Source organism: Neolamprologus multifasciatus, chromosome 3 (assembly GCF_963576455.1).
Source record: "Neolamprologus multifasciatus chromosome 3, fNeoMul1.2, whole genome shotgun sequence".
Lineage (NCBI taxonomy): Eukaryota > Metazoa > Chordata > Actinopteri > Cichliformes > Cichlidae > Neolamprologus > Neolamprologus multifasciatus.
The window spans coordinates 23486294-23508540 of record NC_140441.1 but is presented as its reverse complement, the minus strand read 5'-3'; the positions used below and the strand labels follow the sequence as shown (position 1 = coordinate 23508540).

General features: G+C 44.9%; 2 protein-coding genes, 1 long non-coding RNA gene and 1 other non-coding gene across 5 annotated transcripts; 1 reads left to right on the top strand and 3 right to left on the bottom strand.

The window, feature by feature from the left end:
* Positions 1-955: 955 nt before the first annotated feature.
* Positions 956-10714, bottom strand: ajuba (ajuba LIM protein). Its single transcript, XM_085146792.1, has 8 exons — positions 7683-10714; positions 4916-5017; positions 4663-4730; positions 4471-4533; positions 3051-3181; positions 2090-2141; positions 1639-1707; positions 956-1555 (listed from the first exon to the last, which is right to left on the bottom strand). The coding sequence occupies exons 1-8, from the start codon at positions 9256-9258 to the stop codon at positions 1424-1426; spliced, it is 2193 nt and encodes a 730-aa protein (XP_085002918.1). The 5' UTR covers positions 9259-10714; the 3' UTR covers positions 956-1423.
* A 2810-nt stretch (positions 10715-13524) lies between these two features.
* Positions 13525-15839, bottom strand: LOC146522080 (uncharacterized). The gene is made up of 2 exons (XR_014871658.1): positions 15532-15839; positions 13525-15497 (listed from the first exon to the last, which is right to left on the bottom strand). It is a non-coding gene; the product is annotated as an uncharacterized LOC146522080 (long non-coding RNA).
* A 125-nt stretch (positions 15840-15964) lies between these two features.
* Positions 15965-18053, top strand: mrpl52 (mitochondrial ribosomal protein L52). 2 transcript variants are annotated; one of them, XM_085146856.1, is made up of 5 exons: positions 15965-16061; positions 16311-16380; positions 16707-16774; positions 17630-17694; positions 17768-18053. In XM_085146856.1, the coding sequence occupies exons 1-5, from the start codon at positions 16028-16030 to the stop codon at positions 17918-17920; spliced, it is 390 nt and encodes a 129-aa protein (XP_085002982.1). In that variant the 5' UTR covers positions 15965-16027; the 3' UTR covers positions 17921-18053. The 2 variants fall into 2 exon arrangements, with proteins under 2 accessions (XP_085002982.1, XP_085002989.1); XM_085146863.1 differs by lacking the exon at positions 15965-16061 and adding an exon at positions 16069-16231.
* On the bottom strand, positions 17377-17450 carry trnan-guu (transfer RNA asparagine (anticodon GUU)). Its single transcript has one exon. It is a non-coding gene; the product is annotated as a tRNA-Asn (tRNA).
* Positions 18054-22247: the final 4194 nt, after the last annotated feature.

Here is a 22247-nt window from a genome sequence, read left to right as displayed (position 1 = left end):
CATTTCTTATCTGGAGTAGTTTTGGATGATTCACAGTTAAAAAATAATCCTTATTTATTCTCATACCGAACCACTCTGTTCACCCAGACTTAAACATGCTCCTTTAGCTCCCTTCTGTTCTAATGATTGGTTGCCTCATGCAAACAGAAGATATGATCAGTAGCAGGTGGGTGGGGCTTCTGTACTGAGATGACCATATTTGGAAGATCCTCTCTTGCTGACTTTCATAATTAAGCGCAGAAAATGAATTAAGAGCAGCCTGAAGCCAGGAGTTTTGGTTCATGGGGATTTTTTTTTTCTTGAATATAGTCGTGTCTTCATTACTTGAACATTTCGGTCATGTTTAAGTAAGACTGAGGTGACGATCAGTGAGCAGTAGTGTGGCTTCATACTGGAAAAAGAGCTATACAGATGTGATATTTGCTTTGAGAGGTCAGGCAGGAGTGTCTGTGGACTCTTAACTGCAGATGACATTGTAATTGTACAGGTTAACACCTGTAGAGGGAGTAAAAGGTGTATGAGTCAATCGTTCAAAGCTATGGACAGTGCACAAGACAGGTGAAGGCGGGGTGGAGTGGGTGTAGAGGAGTGTCAGGGGTGATTTGTGACAAGGTTTACAAGATTGTAATGAGACCTGCTATGATGTATGGTCAGTGTCATTGTCTCCTGACAAAAAGACAGGAGGCCAAGGTGGAGGTGTGAACATTTTCACTGGTAGTGAGCAGAATGGACTGGAGGGGTGAGCAGTTTGGAGACAAAGTTATTATAGAGACATGCTTCAGATGGTTTAGACGCGCAGAGGACAGAGAGTGGACATATGGGACAAAGGATGCAAAAAGAGTATCTCAGAGGAGGTTCAGGATATTAGAGATGGAGGCAGATGATCCACTGTGGTGACCCCGACAGGCAGCAGCCAAAACAGTACACACGAAACAAGAAAGCACGATGACTCCTCTTTGAATTTTGACCTAGCTACACAATCTGTGTGAGCAGAGAAAATATTTATTACAACATAATCATTACAGTAATGTTTTTTCCAACTTGTACAGATTCACGTAACAAATCTCTTACAGTAAAGTCAAATTTAAGTGCAAAACTTCTGATAGCAATAATGTATGTACAAAAACAAAAAAAATCCCTCATTTCTCTACAGCAAACAGTAGCCACATTAGGGTAAAGAATTAAAAAAGCAGTAGTTTTCCTGTTCCCTTTTAACTGTTGTACAGTAATAGTACAAGAAGTACAGCAGGCAGTACATGTGGCAATCAGAAACTGATCCAAGTCAGACAAAATAAAGGTGAAGTGTGAAAACATCTCAATCTCAGCAGGTTTGTTGTAAAGAAAGAGCGAGTGGGAGGGGAATGGACAGCATATTAAGACCAGCTTTTACATAAAAATAAATCTACAGCTGCATAGAAGCCGATCAGTGTGTGTTGTGAGGGGGGACGTTATGTGTGGCGCACACTCTGTTCACATGGCACGAGTGGCAGAGGAGGTGGGAGTCCAGAGGGAAGCACTGCGAGCCGGGCTTATCGGAGAGCTGCTTGCCGCACTCCTGAGGGTGGAAGAGAGGAGACGGGGCGAGGTCAGCTATGGTTCGCTTCAAAACAATGTCAGAAACGTTAAGTCGTCACTTACCTCACAGTGGTAGCACTCAAAGTGGTAGTCTTTGTTCATAGACACGACCCTGAGGATGTCTTCACTGCCCTGAAACAGCAAACAGAGGTCAGCAGAGCCACGTTTCCAGTGCTTTCCTGCCTGTTCTGTGTCACACTGCTGTGTAAAGTTTGGAAAACTGCCCAAAACAAAGTAAATTATGAACACATTCTCTCCTGAGTCATGCTAATTCCTTGCTGTGGGACAGATTCTGGTTCAAACATACACCGCTGAATCCGAAGTGTTGTGACACAGCAGCTTTTAGAGGTCAGTGTCTACACTCACGGTTCATGAGTGCAAGCCATAGCTCATTTTTTAACCAGGCCAGCTGACCAATCAGAGCAGATGGGGCCTTCTAGGAGGGAAGGCTTAACCAGATGGGAGCTTAAATGGTAGGAAGAGGAACAGTACGAGATAGGTCAGCGTTACTCACCTCAGTAGGCAAGATGGGTTGTAAACAGGCAGCGCACTTCGGGGCAAAAGTCCTGCAGTGAGACACAGGAGCGGTTATTTTTAAGCAGCAGCACATTCTGCAAAATGTTAAATATGCAAACCTCAAACTTCATAACATCTTTGTTACGTGTCAGCAGGCTGCATGTTTTCTTTCCTTCTCCTTTTGTTTGCCGTTCCCTTAGGTCGCAGACTGCAGGCTGATGACAATCTGGGGCCGTCCAACTAATTAGAGGAGGGAGACCCTGATTGGACAATCCAGGAGTGCACACCTTGATAAGGAGACGCACTTGTGGCTGGGCGTGGCTCTCTTCCCTCCTTTGAATTGTTTGGTACATGTGTGAAGTTTCTCTGCTGTCCTTCTTTTGTTTGATAATTGTGGTGGGAGTAAAGTGGACTAAGTAAGTTTGGGGACCCCATACACTTACTCACGTAGAGTCTTTTTATTAGAAACACTAGGTAAGTAGGTTGGTGCCACCCATGTAATTTCGAGCTTGTTTTGAGTTGAGGTTTAGGGTCTTTCCCTCTTGTTTTTGCTTTTCTAGGATAATAGCTCAGCTAAGTTTTGGATTTGTCTTTTTGGTGGGTTTTTTTTTTTTTTGGCACAACCTAACCGTCCCTTTCTCCCCCACATATGTTGTTTGAATTTGGGTTATTTATTTTGTGAGAGCGCTGCCATTAAACCTTTTTCATAACATCTGTACTGAGTTTCCGGAGTTGTTGTGTTATCCCCTCCTGCCCTCGAGGAGACGTAACACAAGTGGGGGCTCATCCGGGATCTATTTTCCGGAGCTATAGACAACGCTGGTGCTTGGTACAATGTTACTGCCATACAGAACAGCTGAAGCTCTTATAGCAGGAGTGTCAAACATAAGGCCCAGGGACCAGAATTTGTCCAGCAAAGGCTCCAGTCTGATCGTTTTGTGCTCGGGTACAATACTCACTTGTTGTAGTCTGCAACGCAGTAAATTTTGCTGTGCTGGTCAACGGTGAAAGGCACCCCATCCAGAGCCTTGGAGCACACCACACAGCGGAAACAACCGGGATGGTACGAGTTCCCAAGAGCCTGCAGGATCTGAGGGTGAGAACAACCAGATCTCAGATTTAAGTTAAAAAAATAAAAATATCAAAGGCTGGATAAGGATCCACCAACTGCAAGGGAGTGGTTGGCAATTGTGAAGGATGTGTGTGTATGTACGAGCATAAAAGGAACAGAAAATTTTGTTAGGTTTTACTTTTTCTAGTCTTCTGTTTCTTCTTCCTCCAAAGAAAGCAGATTACATCCAAACAGCCTACATCGGATTTGATGTAGGCCACCCAGCTTTGACGATATCTCCCTCATCTTGAGTATAATGGCATCAAAAGCAAACATGTCTCTGACCAGAAATTACAATCTGGTTGCTCAAAAAACAAATAATACAATAATACAAACCTTGAAGCTGTTCTGAATATTTTCAAATAGCAGACATTTTTCCCCCCACCAGTCAAAGACTCACACAGCCAGCTAAACAGTACAGCCATTAATGATGACATCCTCTAACAGCCCTCTACTCCAGCTCCCTTTGCACCGTGGCTCTTCTGTTTAGCATTTTCTAGCTACTTGGGGACAGCTTCCAGTTAAAAGTGAGGTTTTTTTGTCCCCATTGTTGTCAGTCCCTTGCACATAGATGATTACTGGTTTTCTTTCTGTAATGCATTAAAGTCCCGAGTGATTTGGTGCCATATTTAAAGGGGAAGGGGGACTTCTCATAAAGCCAAAAAGAGCATCAGACTCAGGTAATAATAGGTTTAGCATTACCACACTGTCCTGCCAACATCCTCCACTTTCAATCAGTAATCCAGCAGAGACCAGACAGCGTTTAACAGGAGACAAAAGAATAAACTTTAACTTGAATGTTATACTTTAAGCAGCAGTGTTTCCAATTAAGCTCCCGAGTCCAGCAGGAATGCATTTTTCCCCTCTCAACACTGTTGCACCAACAAGTTTTCGAGCCACTGATGCAGAAAATAATGCTTGTGGATCACAGACACAGTGACAGGCTGCTATTTATATTATGGGTATTATGTGGTTCAAATATGGTGAAAAGTTTTAAGATAATCACTGCAGAGCCATTTTTTTCCCTTTATCAAAAACCCAAGGCAAACATTCCAGGGAAAATCTGTCGTGGGAAACCAACGAGCAGCCAACAGAAGGACGTCACTGAATTTCTCTACTCTCCGAGGGATTCTTCGAAGACATTATGGGAAACATTGGATGTAAATAACTAAAAGGAAGATTAAAGATTAGAGCGTTTCTTGTGTTCTTCCAAATGTTTGGGAGGTTTTTGGTGTGCTGGTTCTCACACACTCACACAGAGCCCTCACCTGTTCGAGAATAAGGTGGCCACACACGCTACACTTCTCCGCAGCCGCCTGGAATCCCGAAAACTGTAATTAAAACAAAGAGATTACTAATATCGCAACCTCAATTCCCCCCAAACCGACTCCGAGCACGTCTGAGTGTGTTTGTGTGTGAGAGAGGCGGATGACAAAACAAGCCTCGGCCTCGACTCTTACCATATAATCCTCTTTACAGTACACAGAGCCGTTGACATTGTAGAAGTCCTTGTTTCTCAGGGTGCGTCCTGCAGATGGGGGCAGAGGTGACTCAGCATAATTCAATATGCACATTTTTGTGGTAAATGTTTCAAAGAGGGCGTTTGCAGAAGGTGTGGCGGTGGCACAAATTCATCATTAAGCCTGATCATCATTGCTGTGTTTGGTCAGGTGTGTGTGTCTGCGTGCGTGGGTGGGGGGAAGCCGTACTCACCGCAGGACACGCAGGTGAAGCAGCGAGTGTGATAGAGGTTTTCCAGAGCCTGGCAGGCGTTATCCGCCCCGTACACTCCTTTCCCACACTTCACGCAGGTTCCTGCCGGGACACAAACGCGCATTTAGTCGGGAGCAATGGCTCGGCGGGGGCTCTCAGCGCTCTGTTTACGACGCATTCCTGGAGAATGTGTCTGAAATCCAACTCCACACAAAGTGTCAACACTTGTAAATCCTCTCGTTCGCACCACCTAGGGGATTTTCACACAGTTAAAACCTCGTTACCCATGCCAGCCTGTTTGCTCATCCACTCATGAGTGTCTGCCGAGCCTCTCTGTTATTAAAGGGAAACTCCACCGGATCTGACTTCTTGGCAGCTTTTCCAGAACATAGACGATTCTTTCTTCTGGAGTTTGGAGACCGAGGCCTGCCTTTAAATTTAAACTTAAACCCCCCATATTTAGAGCAATTTGGAGATTTAACATCATAGCGCTTTTTTTCCCTCCCCCTACCATGCTGGGGGCCAAAAATACAAAATTAATAGAAATTAACGCTTGTGAAACTTTCCTTAAATTGCTGGCCAGTGGCTAAGAAACAAGAAGCTTCGTGGCATTTTTGGGGCTGAAATAATGAAGATAGCCAAGCAAAATGGTCCTACAAAAAAAGAAATGTAAGTAATCAGTTTTACTCCTGTGAAAAAAGCTTCAAAAATGAGCCTGTTTGTCTCCAACCTCATTCCACAATCAGATGTAAAGCAGAAATGTGTTGGCCTGCGCATCACTCTTTCTGTGATCCATTTAAGGGTTGGTCTGAGCTTTTTTTTCCCCTTCTCCTTTCTAATGTGGCGCAGGGAGTGCCACACAAATCAAGAATTCCTACACCCTGCTTCTGCGAGCTTGGACAATCCCTCCGATATTTAGGAAGGGGCATGAGCCGGTGCCAAAGCCAAAAACCAAAGAGCTGAAACTTTAAATATAATGTATGAAAACGGCTGCATATAGAAAGAGATGGAAAAGAAAGCGGGGTTGACATTACTCACTGAAAAGAAGACTGAACTTAGGGTTTAAAAACAAAGGGTTTTTCAAAATAAAGCTCACTAGGGGCACAAAAGTCAAGTTGAAACCAAAGAAAATGACAAATGTCACACTTTGAACTACATCTGCTCTCCTTTCATGACTTAAAACTAATCAATAGACACATCACATGACTATATTTGTGTGACTACACCTTGTTCTTTTCACATCATGAGACAATATAAGGTGTTTAAGGTGGACCTGTTATTCTTATTTCCATTTTGTTTTAATTATAGGACTCTACTAGAACAGCTTTGCATGAGTCACAGCTCAAAATAATCCTTACTTATCTTATACTGGGTCTGTGTGGCCCCTCAGTTCATCCTCTTCCTGCTTTTTTCTGATTGACTGCCCCTCACAAACAGAAGCTTTCTATGCTCTGAGCCACATCCTATTAAAATAAAACAACACTCGCTGAAACGCATTTATAGCAGCCTGAAGCCTGAACCTTTGGCTCACACACTCACACACATGCCGCCCTCCATGCTGGAAACTCTGAGCATGTACAAAATGAGTGTGAAAGAGTGAAGCTTAAAAGCTATAAATCGACATCTGTCCAGTTTATGTTCCTCTTCTTCCATTTTTACTTTCTTTTTTCATTATTACTGCGTTTATTTTATTTTTTTATTTTGTTCAGCTTTACACCTGAACACAGGTGTGTGCTGCCGAGCTGAGCTCAGGGCGTCTGTCTTCACGGCTCAGAGCTTCTGATTCCTCGCTAATGGCTGAGAGGAATACAGTATTGTATGTCCCCTCCAGGCACACATACCTGAGCTGAAAAACAGGCTACAGCACACCACCTCTGCACACGCCAAGGCAGCATTACACACACACACACATATGCACATGACTCACACACACACTGCGTTACTGTGGCCTGAAGTCACTCAAAGGGGGGGGGACACACCCTGCCACAAAGAAACAATATACACACAGAGACATACGCACATTCATCTAGCCATCCTAACACACACACACACACACACTGGCACACTGAGAGAACTGGAGCCCTAATCTTGTGTGACTCAGTAATGGCTGGAGCTGTGTTTATATGGAACCATGTAATTTATGTCTGAGTGTTACAGCAGAATTTTGCACTTTAATCGCCGTGCAGATCCGCTGCATTAGCCCTCTGTGCGCGCACCACTGTGGCAAATTGGCAAGATGTGCAAACATCAGCTGACAACCGTGCGCATCTTTTAGCGCACTGATTTTCTTTCCTCTCTCCAGTCAAACACGTCTACTTGTCTGCATCTCAGTTTCTGAAGCCTGGCTGATGTTTTTTCTTTCTTTCCCCTCCTCCCCCCTCCCCTTCTCCACTCCTTTAATGCTTTGTGTGTTATGACCCTGCATGTCTCTGCAGGTTCTGTGGCACCATCCACCTATCCATACACACTCTTTCAACTATTAATCTGTCCATCCATCCATACAACCCTTTCATTTAGAGAGAAACCTGTGATCCGACACCAGGCGGTGAGGACAACAGTAATAACACAGTGAGGGGCGGACGCCGTGGGGATGGATGAGCAGTGAGGCTGCTGGCTCGAGTTAGGGATGTGATTTTACTGTTTTTAAAGTTAAACACAGCTGCCCATCTCCATCCAGTCCCACTTATTTGCTTCTTTTACTTTTTGTTTTGCAAAATAAATTTATTAAAAAAATAAATTAATTCATTTTAAAAAAAAAGGATCTCACCAAAGAACTCCTGCCGGTTTTCTGTTGCCTCTCTCCCAGGCAAGGCTCCTGGCTCCTCCTGAGGTTTGGCCAGCCCTCCTGCTGGCGTGACGCCCGATTTGGCGTGAGGCGTCAGGCTGAGAGCCTGCTCCTTCAGCATCAGGCCCTCCAGCAGCCCATCGCCCTCCAGCGCAGCATCTCTCAGCAGAAGTCGGGTCAACTCTTCCTGGTATCGGGTGCCGGGCAGGTCTGAGTATCGGGCCCTCTCTCCCATCGTGCCTGGATCTTTGCCTCGTACGCCCGCCTGCTGCTCTTCCCACCAATCTGGAGCTGTCTGATAACACGTTGCCGTGGGACTCCCAACCGCAGGCGGGTAGGAGTGACGGCTATCGTACACACCTGAACGTATCCCTGCCTCCAGGTACTGAGTCCAGGCCTCTACGGGGGTCACTCCGGCCCTGCCTGGGACTCCGTATCCAGTTGCAGAGCCTCCGGTCGGCACAGATGGGGACTGCTGCTGGGTAGGGAGGCCTCCGGATGCAGAATAGCGCAAGTCATAGCCGAGACTGATGCCACTGGTCCGGTTGCTGCTGCAGCGGCTCCCCATGGGACTCCCTCCTCCTCCTCCGCTGGCCGTGCTGGAGGCAAAGCTGGACCTGGGGCTGACCAGCACGGACTCCTGGAAGCTGAAGGATGAGCACGGACTCAGGGTTGGCCCTGGCGGGTAAAAGAGGCCTCCACCTCCTACACCTCCTCCGCTCATATCAGATGGGCGATGTGGTGGATGAGAGAGGGATGCCGGCCGGGTGCTCTCCCACAGATCGTTGCCTGTGCTCAGCCGCTTATAGAACAGGGTTTCCTGGAGAGACAGGCGTTTGTGCCGCTCAGGCTCAGAGAGGTAGCCGGGCTCAGCCAAGCCGCCTCCGCCGCCTCTGGGCGCCGATCCATAGCCCGCGGCAGCAGGGTATGGTGGCGGGATGGAGAGTGGAGGCGGCTGGGACAGGAGCTGCTGTCGTTGGACCAGCTGCTGAAGCTCCAATGAGTATCGACGTTGATTGAGGGACACCTTGGAGCCGAAAGCTCCCATGGGGTCGCACTCGGGACTCAGGCCGGACTCACGCCTAAGGTGGGAATCTACACCTTCACCCAGGTAGCAGGAAGCCCGCTGCTGAGAGGAAGGACGCCTCAGCGGTGCCAAGGTAGAGGGGTGAGGTGGTTGCTCAACATCTGGGGGGATGGTGACCACTGTGGAGGAAGTAGATGGTGTGGTGAGGAGCTGAGAGGAAGTCAACCCCATTCCTCCTCCTCCTCCTGTGCCTCCTCCTCCTCTCCCACTTGCTGGCACACATGGATCACTTGTGGTTGCCGAGGCAAGCGGGAACTGGCCGGGTCTTGCGGGCGAGGCAGCTGCAGAGCTGGGAGCCAGCGGCAGAACGCTGCCCCCTCCTCCGCTGCCGCCCACAGGGACGCCGGCGTTGGCGTTGCTGTTATTGGAGTTGCTGGAGGAGTCGTGCTTTTTCTTCGACACGTTGAATTTCACACTCCCAGAGTCCGTTAGCTTCAGCTTCTCCAGCAGCTTGCTTATCGGCCTGTCCATGATTAAGCCTTCCTGTGCTCCCTCTCACACACACCTGCCTGGGCAAAGTCAAGTCTTACAGCAACTCCCCCCTCTCTCTTTTTTTTTAAAATGTTACAGAGTACTGCACTCAAATACAGTGTGAGTGGACGTACAGCAGAACAAAGACTGAAATCTACAGTTTTTCCCTTGTGACGGCTACAATAAAATCTGTAACAAGAAATTAAAAACTGGCCTCGAATCTAGCTCAAAGCTACAAAACAAAAACAAAAGCAGGACCCCTTCTATACAGATACAATAAATACAAAAAAGAGCAGATAAATAAAAACTTTTAAGACATTACAGGGTGGTTACATGACTTGAGTCCTGTGAGTCACCTGGCTGCCCTCATGTGGTAAATCCACAGGTACAGGTAGGCTGTGGTGAGGAAGAATCCATTGGAGTACCAAAAAATGACTAACACAATTCAATCCAGTCAGGAAACGGGAGAGACAGACATCCAGGAGACTTCTGCGTGGACCTATGATCGCAGAGGGCCTCCTTTGTGGACCCTCATGTGGCTCCACAGCTGCATGGTCTCTGTTTAAAGTTTTTAAAAAGGAGACTTAAATACACTCGAGCCAAGTCTCGGGCTGCTATCGCGGATCTCCTCCAGTCTGGGGTTTGAATTTCCTCTTAACGAAGCACAAAGCTGGGGGGGGGAGAGAGAGAGAGAGCGAGGGAGAGAGAGGTTCAGCAGGATGCAGGCTATCACCTCTTCATGTGGGTCCAGTGTAGACGAGAAAAGGAGAAATCCGCTTGTTCGCAGATAGTCGACTCACCCGACTTCTGCCATTCATCTCAGGGGGAAAAGTTGCTCGGAGGAGGGAAAATAATGACAGAAAAGGCGTATTTTAGCTGTGAGCGAGCCAACGGAAAGCGCACACACCGCACTGGCTTTACACTCCTCCGTCCATCCGCCTGTGCTCGACTCCTTTTATCATTCCCGTTTTCAAAGGAAAATCCTGTTCGGGACTCGGTAGGAAAGCAGCGGGGAAGTTTGGGAGGACAGCAGGAACTGAGGGGAAAACCGGCGCGCCGTTACACTCGAATCAACCCCCAGCAGGCCGGTGCAGGACTAAAAGAGCCGCTCGTGATAAATAAAAATCCCTCCCCGTGAGCACTGCACAGTCGACAACTTTGTTTCTTTCTTTCTTCCCCCTAAATAATTACTTACCTCCCCCTTCGCCCACAACGTCGTCAGGCTAACGAAAGCGCGACCAAGCTATTTCCGGTTATGTTTTTTTCAAAATAAACCCCCTCCAGACACGTGTTATGTTTTACTCAAGCAAGAGGATAACAGGAGCGCCTTTGTAGCATGGGTTTGTCCCAGATATGAAACAATGCTTTCGAGTGACGTTTAAAGTGCAATTTTGTAGTTTACAACGCCACAAAATCGGATTTGATAGCCTCCGTGTTGAAAGCGTTAGTTTAACGGCTTTTATATTGAAGGCGGAACATCACGACCGTTACACTGCGTGTGATTGGTGCGTTCGACTTAACGCATTTTAAACGGCGGCTCGTATCCCCCAACAAGGCCGGAACACCTTTTTACCAGACATGCTGTGTCGTCATTCATAACGCAAAACTCCACAGAGGATAACGCCAGCGAGACCGTCTCTACACAACTACATACTCTACATTTAATAAACATCATAATAATATAAAAAGAACACTTAAAAATAATCGAGCCAAGCCAAAACTGTTTTTTTTTTTTAAAGTTTCCTGTAACTAAATCTTTAAACCAAAATAGATTGAAAAATGTTTCTATTCAGTTTCTGACTTTTTAAATGAAGACTTCAGCCTCACCCAAGGCCTTAGGAACCACTGAGGTAATGTCTAAAGTGGTGGAAGTAGTCATCAGAGTAGGTCAAGGGAGCAGCTCCACAATTCAACACTGCATTTACTTTATAAGCACTGGACAATAAAATACGCTTAAATCCGTCATATAGCTATGCTCTACTTTAATAATAATAATAATAATAAAAAAGATTATTTTAACAATAGGCTGTGATTTATTAAAGTGCAAACAGAATTATTCTGGCTGCTAGTGATCTGCTTGATATACTACCTAAACTTAGTCAACTATTTTATTATTGATTACATAAGCTGCCAAAGAGATCTGCTCTTTTAAAAAGAGAGCAATATTTGCCTTAAAAATTTAGTTAACTTGTATTTATTTGTTCACCACTGGGGTTTAAGTCCAGTAAAATCACATACTTCTACAATTGCACCGTTTTAATGCTCAAATTAGACACTTTCTGAAAAATAAAATTCAATAAAGTAAATAGGATTCAATTCATCTTAGTTTAATCTTTGTGCTTACATCAGTCATGCAGCAATGCATAAAAATAATGGTTTATTCAAACAATAAGTACCAATTCATTAGGTAGGTGTAAACATAATTATTCAGGCTGTTCAACTGTAGCTTCAGCTATTACACTAAAAATCACTGTTTACTTTATATGTGTTATATAAGCTACCAATATTTGCTTTTAAAATGTAGCTAAGTGGTATAAAGTGACGGAAGTGACATTGTTGTACATTACAGTGTTTTAAAGGTCAAATCAGACATTTTCTGGTGGGCAAAAATCACATTTCAACAAAGTAAAGAGGTCTAAATGCATCCCCACAGGACTATTGCACATGAGGTGGTAAAACAGGGGCACATGTTCATGCTTGCGTAGCTTCTTTTAAGTCTTCATTTATTCGTTAATATGTTAGTTTATGTTATAATTGGCCTGTTTTTTGACTTTCACTGACTAATACACTTGGCTCCAGGAGAAGCATAAACAGGACCCCCCCACTCCTGGGGGCCCCTGAGAGGGTTAACCTGCCCCGAAGCGCTTCTAGCCATTAGGTTAGCTTTGTGATGGAGCTCTGGATACACATGTATTCATGTGGTTGTGGCTTGGCACAAGCTTAAACTGTGAAATGACCACCAAGCCAAACCAACAATATAAACAGTCCTGTTTTCAGAAATACCCTCATTTTGTCTGTGCTCATATAGGCTGACTGTAACCAAAACCACGGCCCTGTGCAGTTTACTGTAGCGCCAGCTGTAAATCCTAATGTTACAAAGCAGTAATGGAAAGTGACTACACTGAAATACACATTGAGAGTGTAGGCCACTTGGACTTGTCTACTTCAAAATAAGAGTGACATACTGCAGTTTCTTTCACTTCTTCACTTTAGCTGACACCAATATTTACTAGTTACCTTTCAAATTAAGACTTCCTCTTTATTTTTTCAACTTCATGCTGTTAAAGCACAACCAAAAGCACGTATTTTTGCGGGAACAAGCACCTCGCTCTCCCTGCACATGAATGCATCAACACCGTAACAATAAGCTCTTAGCTTCAAGGATATACATCCCTAATGTTTCCCAGTTGCTTGTAGTTCATTAAGAAGCCTCTGTTTTGACTCAGAGCGCCTCTCTGGCTCTGTTTAACATTTATAATCACGTGTTGTTGCACATCAGAGTCACAGCAAGTGGATCCGCGTCGTTGAGGCAACGGGCCTACTTTGTTGTACCACCAGCCTGTGGAATGCGCGGAAGGACACGGCGCGGTGAGGCGGCCGGTAAATTTTTTCAGCGTGTCTGAGCTCTCCAAGGACGATACAGAGTAAACATCCCGCTGCTATTTCAGGACTACCCGGCATTAGTCTGCGCGGATTCCGGCCGATTTGCGGCACTTTGACGGAAACACTAAAAAACACAGCAAACCCAAACACAGTCCTGCTGTATGCGACCCCGCTGCTGTGTTTGCAGGTGGCTCGCTGACCTTTCAGTTTATTTTATTTTTAAATATACGCCCCTCAGATCTCTTCTACACGGAGTCCATCGCAGCTCCTGCGGGTTTCACCGGAGTACCTTGCAGCAACCTCTGGCAACCTCTGGCGCTCGCCTCACGGCTGCGAGTGGGAACTTGTCTGCAAAGCTAACAGAGAAATTCTTCAGGGCTTAGTGTCGGTGCTGTTCATACAAAAACAGCACTTTGAAGAGCTGCGAGAGCGGCCGTGCTCTGCCGGTAATGATTACAGACAGGCACGTGAAGTGCAGGCCCATCTATCTCCATCACTGTGTATATAAATCACTCACTATTTGTATTATTTCCCTTAAAAGGTAGCTGCAAATAGAACAAACACAGCTGCGAGGTGCCCCACAACCTCAAGTTTCTGGCAAAAGACCATCAGCTTTTCCCAAATGTTGATTTTGGTAATTTTATGAGCATTTTGTTTTTCAAAAAAAAAAGTAAGACTGAAAAAATGTGGAGATTTAAGCCTATGAGCTTGTTAGGCCTACACTTTATTTTACAGGCAACTTGTTCTAAATTCAATTAGGTTCGGATTATTTATTCAGCACCAAAACGCAACATCAGTCACCTCAACAAGCTTCATATTGTAAGGTTAGAGGTCCTAAAATATGGGTGATAATTTTGCGACAGCAGGAAAGAAAAACTCCCTTTTAACAGGAAGAAACCTGCAGGTTCAGGAAGCTGTGAACAGTTGGGCTGAGGGAACGAGAAAAATGGCAACACTTACCAAAGCAAACACAAAAAGTTTAATGAACAATGGTAATCATACTCTACCTTAAAATTGGAGGTACAGATAACTAATATAATTGTTCCTTTGATGTTTTGGACACTTAGTTTTCAATGTTTCCTCCTTTTTGTGCTTTAAAGGCCCCAGCTGTGGGTCAGCTGATCTCACATTAAGGCTAACCTTGTGCGGGATCAAAGCATGAAAAACCTGTTTTTTACTGCTCTTATCACATCTGACATGCTAAAAAATGAATAAATCACCAAAGCTGTTCTTTGAAAGATCTCACTCCTATTCATTTCCATTATAACCTCATTATAAGTGGCGTTGCACTCACTCAAGAAACAGGTGCTCCTCAGACGTGGAGCGCCACGGGATGACCACAGAGGCCTGACTGGTTTGAAGTCGCCGAGTGCGATGGGGATGAAAAGAAATCAGCCTGCTAAACATTCCCAGATGTCTTGCTTCATCACCTTGTCGTGCCTTTGATATGCCAGCACCGACCACGCCATCCATAAACCGTGATCACACAAGAAAAGTGTGCTGTAACCAATTTCCCCGGCACATATCTGCACTACCAGCAAGAAAAAGCACAGGTGCCACATTAAACAGAAATGCTGCGTGGAAGCATTAACAACAACATGAGCTGCAGCCATTAAAGTTGTTACTTACAGCTGCACCTTTCCTTCACAGGTGGGCTGCGATGGTCCCAATGCAAAGGTTTCCAGCTGGATTAACCTCTTAAAGGCCCCCAAGGGGAAGAAGAGGGCTGCTGGGCCACTATTTACCCCTCTCCTGTCTGCATTGTTGCCTGTGTGTTCCCACCACAGAGTACACACACCAGACTCCATCAGACACATGTATGGCAGCTTTTTGTGGTCATTTTAAACACACATAGATTGAGGGATATGTACCATGTGTAAAGTTTTAACAGTTCTTTTATACATTTAGCAGTGCTAATAATCGGAATAAGTCTTTATTTCATTTGCTGCTATGCAATTGTGGAATGAACTGCTGACCCCTCAATCCACACACAACCACACATTCATACGTTACCTTTTTTCTCTGTACACTTCAATCACTTTGTTTACCTCACATCCACTGAAACCTTTAGATGAACCGTTTAACTTCATATACATGTCTTTGTACTAGTGAAGGAAGCTGGGGACCTAAAGCATACTTGCAAGCTCATTACTAAAAGGCCCCAACAAGGTTTTATACCAGGATCCTTTTACAGCCTACCGTGTTGTGTTGTGCGTGCTCGTTTAAGGTCACATTTTCATCTGTAAGGGGGGAACATCAGTCCTGAAAGTACGTTCTAATTAGTTATACTTCATGTGTGCTTTCCCCTAATTTCAAATACAATTGTTGAGAAACATTTGAAACAAAGAACACACCTTTAATGTTTTAAATTACTTTTTATGCATGTACACCTTACTGTCCAATTTATTTGAATGTATTTTAATTCAGATGTGTTCAATTAATTTAATTAATGTTTTAGTTTCTTTATTTAATTCGTTTATTTTTTGTATATATTTTATTGGACACATAGATTGTCTTATTGTCTTGGTGCTTGTCAATAATAATGGATTGCATTTATATAGTTTTTCGAGACCCTCAAAGCGCTTTACAATTCCACTACTCATTCACTCTCACATTCATACACTGGTGGAGGCAAGCTACAGTTGTAGCCACAGCAGCCCTGGGGCAGACTGACAGAAGCAAGGCTGCCATATCGCGCCATCGGCCCCTCTGGCCATCACCAGCAGGCGGTAGGTGAAGTGTCTTGCCCAAGGACACAAAGACAGACAGAGCTGGGGATCAAACCGGCAACCTTCCGGTTACAAGATGAGCTTCCCAACCCCATCAATCACTGTCTGAATGGAAAAAAAAAATCCATAATTTCAAAATTACATTATTACAAATGGGGAAAACGAGGCTTAATAATATATTATATATACTTTTTTCATGAAAGCTTTTTATGCCACTGGGGGAAAAAAGCATAATCCATGAGTAGGAAGAATATAATTTGGATTTAATAAATCAAAATTTCAAGTTATTTTGTCACTATTTATAGATAGTAATTCGACTTTTTTGAGATTTTTACTGATGGATGTGTAAAAACAAGAATGACGGGGCAAAGTGAATAACAGGACCTCGGTGTGTCTTTGGCGCCCCCTGGCGGTAGGCTCAAAATTGTGCAGGCAACATGGCGGCCCCCGTAAGGACGTTGTGCTGCTCAGGTGAGACAGAGGTTATCCTCACATATTTCCGTGTGTGTGTGTAGTCGGTTTCATCGCTGAAGCTGAGTGTGGTAGCTGTAATAACCTGCTTTTACCAGGCTCCCTGCCTGTGCGAGTGACCGGCGTCAACGCGGTGATGTTGACGAGCAAAGCTAATGCTAATGCTAACAGTGTGTGTACTTGCTCGTAAACGCCACATATCTAATTAAACAGGCTCGTGTAGGTGACTGTGTGTGATGTTGTTTTCAGTGCTGAGGTACTCGAGCAGACAGTTCAGCACAACGTGTGGAGTCCAGGCTGGAGAGAAGTGGCGGAAAGAGTGAGTTCACTGTCATTTAAATAAAGATTTCAGCTGTTTGAATGTGGATTGATCCACTGGATGAAACCTTGAATTAAAACCTTTAGACACCCTCACAGCAGCCTCACAGGCAGGAGTGAATGGTCGTCAGCAGCAGCTTCATTATAACACATAAAGTTTGCACTCACAGCATCACAACAGCATGAAGTATACGAGGAGAAATGCAGATGTTTAATCTTTTCTTTGTTTTTAAGAACCTGGGATGGAGTCAGGTTAAATGTGTAACAACTGAAAACCATTTAAAAACGAGACTGTGCAGGTTTATTGAAGCGTGTGTTATCTTGCAGACATGGACTTGCTAGAAGCGGCACAGAGTACGGGCCTCTGACAGATCTGCCTGATTGGTCATTTGCAGGTATTTATATTTTTTATAGAGAAAAATAAAAATCTGCAAAGCTGTATTGTTTGTGGACCATCTACAGGACATCATTTTGAAATGTAAATAAAGGAAAACAGAAGAAGCAGCTACTTTTGTCTGCTGTTTTACTCACAAAGGGTTGGCACAGTGGGTAGCTCTGTGTGTTTGATTGGGAAGATTTTTATAGCAGACGATCCTCTGACTGCATCCTACAAGGGATTCATGTGTCCTCCTGATATCAAAGCAGGGTTCTTTCACTTTTTAGGTGAATGTGTAAACTGCTATACCATGGAGCCACTAAGTATGTGGAGACAAGCAAACACTAAAATAAAAAAAGCAAATTTAGGGTCATCAGTTAGGCTAATCTTTGTCATATAACTGAATATATAATACTTAAAATGCTCCAGAAAGCGTTGACGGCTCACACAGGGTGGAGAGATCCAGACGCTTGTAGATCTCCACACAGAGAGCTCCAGTTGCTTTCATCAGGACACCTGGCAATCAAAGCAGCCGAGTCTACAGCAGTATCCTGGTGGATGAGCTGTAAAAAAAAAAAAAAAAAAGTATATATATTGCTTGAATTCTAAGCGAAAAAACGTCGTCCCTGGGTGGGCTCGAACCACCAACCTTTCGGTTAACAGCCGAACGCGCTAACCGATTGCGCCACAGAGACTGTAGGTCACGTGAAACTGACTGAGCTAGCCATGCTAATTTATACTGATCTTTCTGAGTTTCTTTGTGTTTCTTTCCTTGTTATCCTAATAAATTTTTAATGCATTTTGCCTGAAATTATTTGACAAAGCTGCACCAGCTCATTGCTTTTGTGCCAACTTTGTCTTCTTATATGCACAGATGGACGGCCAGCACCTCCAATGAAAGGCCAGCTGAGGAGGCGGCAAGAGAGAGAAGCTCTATCTGTGAGTGTCACATAAAAACCTCCTTATCGTCTTTAGCACTCCCACTCATCTGTTCATCTCTTTTTCTTCTCAGAGACGTATTGTGATGTTGAACTCGGAGGTGGACCGAGGGATGGAGGTGTGGAGGGAGAAACAGGAGGAGGCCAAAAGAATGGAGGAGCACAAAAAGTCTCTTTTGCTGAAACCCAAAGGGAAACTACTAATGAAGAAGAAATCTCAAAGTTAGAGGCCGACTATCCTAACTCTGATATTCCATGCTGATATTCAGGATGATGGATGTATTTATGATGGGTTTTCGTCTGCTTTGTCATTTGTGTTTTTCTCTACTCATGCAATAAAATGTTTCTTCTTTATACTCTGCCATGCATTCGTGATTCCTTGTGGTAAAATCTCAGCTCATGTGCATCTGCTTCCACTAGAATGCAGCATTTCTCTTCTGTGAGGACGCGAGCTGGCTCGAACGCCATTTTGTCTGAGGCTGGGCGCAGAGCAGCTGGCACACATAAAGCAGCAGTGATACAGGACCAGAGCGAGGGGTTCACACCGTGGCACGCTGCAGTAACCGTGTCATTAGCTGAAGACGAGGACAAACCCCTCAGTCCTGAGTGGCTCTGGGAGACCTGCTCCAAACTAAAACACTGATTTGTGTGAGATAAGGTTTGAGAAAAATCCAAGCTATAAAAGCACAAGGTCATGATAACACTAAGCTTTATGGTCAAAGGATCACATTCTTTATTTTTCCTGGGGAATGCACTAAGGAAAAGGAAAATCTGGGGTTTTCATTGGCCCTTCCTGCAAGCCTGGTGCCTGGAAAGACGATTATCCGGCTGCAGGCGAGTTTCTGGCAGGAAGTTTGGAAAGTGATCTTTTTGGTGTTGACTCAAAGTTTTTTAGGTGGATAATGAAGATGCAGAAACACTTAAAAAAGCCAATAAGATGACGGTTGAGTTTCAGCACTGGTAGATTTGCACTGACCTTAATCTGTTTTAACGTGTGAGACGGCACAAAATCCAACCCTGGCTGTTAAAAGGAGCAGCTGTGCCTTTGTTTAGTCAGCATTAATTCGCTGCAATTTTGACTTGTAAACTCAGTATTTACGAAATGAGGTAAGCCCCCCCCCCCTCTGTGCCTGTCTTCTCACCCTCCTTTCTTCCCCCATCCTCACATTTTGCCTCCGTCTCTCTCTTTGCCCGGGTCTTGTGCAGACTTCAGCACAGTCCCATGTAATTAGGGCTGCTAGCCGCTGAGTTGCAGATTCTTTTGCGTGGAAGATGGGAAGTTTTTCTCTGAACCTCCCCCCACCTCCTCTGTGTCTTAACGTTTTCATACAGCTGACCAAAGGAGCTGACTCTTTGTAGTGTTACAGTGTGGGAGGACGTGGTGCAGACCACAGAGGGACTTAACAGACAAAAAAAAAAAATTTCAGCAAGGTGACTCTAAGTTCACACATCCTCACACCTGGGTCATAAAAGACTCCCGACTGCACCGGCAGTGAGAAATGGAGCTCCTCATTCTTTCTCTTGACTCACTGTCTTTTCACATGGATGTCTTTTCTCCTCAACAGCCTCTCCCTCTCGACTCCTCCCAGCCTCCCCCTCCCCTCTTCCTCTCCTCCCTGTGTTGTTTTGGTTTTGTGGAAATGAGAACCAGATGTTGCTTATTGTGCAGAAGTCAGCGATGGATGGAGGGAGGGAGAGAAGGCAAGAGGAGGTTTGGAGGGGGGGTGTTAGGTGAGGTTACAGGGGCTACAGGATAAAGGAAAAGGTGGGCGCTTGAAGGATGAGACAGATGTGGTTATATTTGAGGATTAGCTGACAGACCTCTGTAGCTTCAGCCGGAGACCAGACATGAGGAGGGTAGATACTTCCTGGGGGTGCAAAAGGTTGGGGGGAGGGGGGTTAGCTTGTGGAGGGTCTGATTCAGCAACTTTGTCCCAGAGACCGCTTCCTGACCTGGGTGAAGTGGGGGGTGTGGGGCTGTTTTAGTAGCATGTTTGTCAAAATTACACAGTCTGAGTATCCTGAATGTACACGACAGAGAGCTGGCCCCGCAGGCTGCAATTATCCTTGTTTGCTGCTAGTTGGACAGTTAACCACGCGGCTTCCGTGGTATAACTTGTTTGCCCTTCATGCTACAGAAGCATCGGCATAAATAATCTTCAGCGCTTTATGGGAATTGTTGGTGACAAAGCTGAGGTTGGGCTGAAGCTGGAGGAGTGAAACATTAAATCAGGACATGTACTTAAATAAAATGACAGCATGTCAGTGTAAAAACAAAACTCATCTGGAATCAAAGAGGGAAAGAAATAGTAAAATTATCAACAGAATACTCGCTTGTTCTTGCCAAAGTGACTATATTCATTCAGTTTTTGAGTTGTGGCTTTGTAGAAATACAGCTAGGTTTACTAAGAGAAAAGGATGCAATGCTTTTTAATAGAGCATAAGTGAAATAAGGTGTGAAAAACATTTTTCAAACCTTTAATCCAAATAATAGATCCCGATTCTATAATTAATTATTAAAATGTTCCTGATATAAGTGATTAAAAAAATTCAGACACCTATATAGAAAAAATGGTCCCTTTGACCACCTGCTGAAGATCAAACTGAACATCGAAATGAGGAAGAAAATTGATTTGTGACTTTGAAAGTGTATGATTGTTGGTTCACACACAACCATCTCTAGAGTTTACAGAGAATAGTCTGAAAGAGACAAAACATCCAGTGAGCCGCAGGTGAAAGTCGTCAACGCCCAAGAAGAATGACCAGCATGCTTTGAGCAGGAAGGAAAAGTTACTCAAATAAACACTTGTTACAAACCAAGGTACGCAGAAGAGCATCTCTGAATGCACAGCATGTTGAACCTTGAAGAAGCAGGGCTACAGCAGCAGAACCACACTGCTTCAGGCAAGAACAGGAAACGGAGGCTACAGTTTAAACAGACTCAACAAAACTGAACAACAGATGAACAGACAAATGGAAAGAAAAGCTCCATCCTGCCTTATATCAACAGTTCAGACTGCTGGTGTTGTAGGGTTGGAGATATTTTCTTGGCACACTTTGGGCCTCCCAGTACCAACTGACCATAGTTCAGACACCACCGCCTGCCTGAGTATTGTTGCTGACCATGTCCATCCCTTTATGACCACAATGGACCCATTTTCTGATGGATGCTTCGAACAGGAAATAAAAGGTTACCATTTATTCTTCAGACCTACCCCCCCCCCCCCCCCCCCCCCAACACAATTGACTTTTTTATAACCCATAACCAGTCAAACACCTCTTGACTTTAATGGGGTTTAAATAGTTGGCTTTTTTTTTTTTTTTTTGCCTGTCCCGTTTGGTTCTTTTGCCATCAGAATTATTGTCTAAAGGCGAAGAAAGATGCCCAACGGATTTTCTTTACCAAATTGACCATCCCAGCTTTGCCGTAATGGTCCATTTGATTCACCTTTTATTCTTTATTTTATTTTCACTTGCTGAATACGGGACAGACTTGACTGGGGGAAAGAAAAGGGAGAAAGAAAGAGGGGAAGAAAAACAGTTGAGAAGAGGGACGGGGGAGAAGGGCAAAAAACAAAAACCAACAGAATAAGCAGAAGAAAAAAAAAAAAAAAAAAAAAAAAAAATACATATATCGATCACCTGGATCACCTGTTGAGAAAGAAAAAAGAAAACAAGCAGAAGAAAACGAGAGTAATACAATAAACCACATCACAATGATATATGGGAATATGACAGTAAATACTAAATATTAAACATTATTGTGCAGCACGTAAGATCGACAGCACAGTGTGCATTGAGGTAGGAGCCAAAAAGGGTGTAGTTTGTGTGTGTGATCACCCGTGTGTACACCTGTGAGCATGGACGCGCTTGTTTTCTTAAAAGGTTCCCTCATGTAATGATCTGCTAGAGGGTGTGGGGGGCCACTGCCCCGTCCTCCAGGGCATGAAGCAGGTATGGAGGAGATCAAAACCCCAGACATCCAGAGGCCCCCAGAACAGAAGAGACCAAGGAAGACCAACAGAGGGGCAGCCGCGCCACTGTCCCAGAAAGTGCTGAGGAGAGTCCCAGATGAGGGGTCACCCAGCAGCCACGGAGCAGAAGCCAGGGGGGGCTGCAGTGACGTGCCCGTGAGCTCCGCCGGCAGCCAGCTGTGCCTGAGTGACCGAGGCACAGCTTCACCCCACCTCCGAAGTGGCCCAAGCGAGCCCCAGGCTCCAGGCCCCGATAAGCAGCCGCCAAGGAGTGAGCCGGTGTGTACCCGGACGCCCACCCCCGGACACAAAGAACCACCAACGCACCGACGTCTGAGGGAGTCCGCCCCCGGCAGGGGAAGTGGTGGGGGGAGATAGGCCTCCAAACCTTGGAGGGCCTGAGCTGTCCTCAGAGAGGTGGCATCTGATACCCAACCTGACATACAGACACAGACATACAGGCACACACAGATACAAACATCCATTCCCACCCTCATGCTCTCATATGCACTTACTCCACACTCAACCAACGTGGAGACAGACATAAAGAGACGCTGTACACACAATCACACTCCCCAAG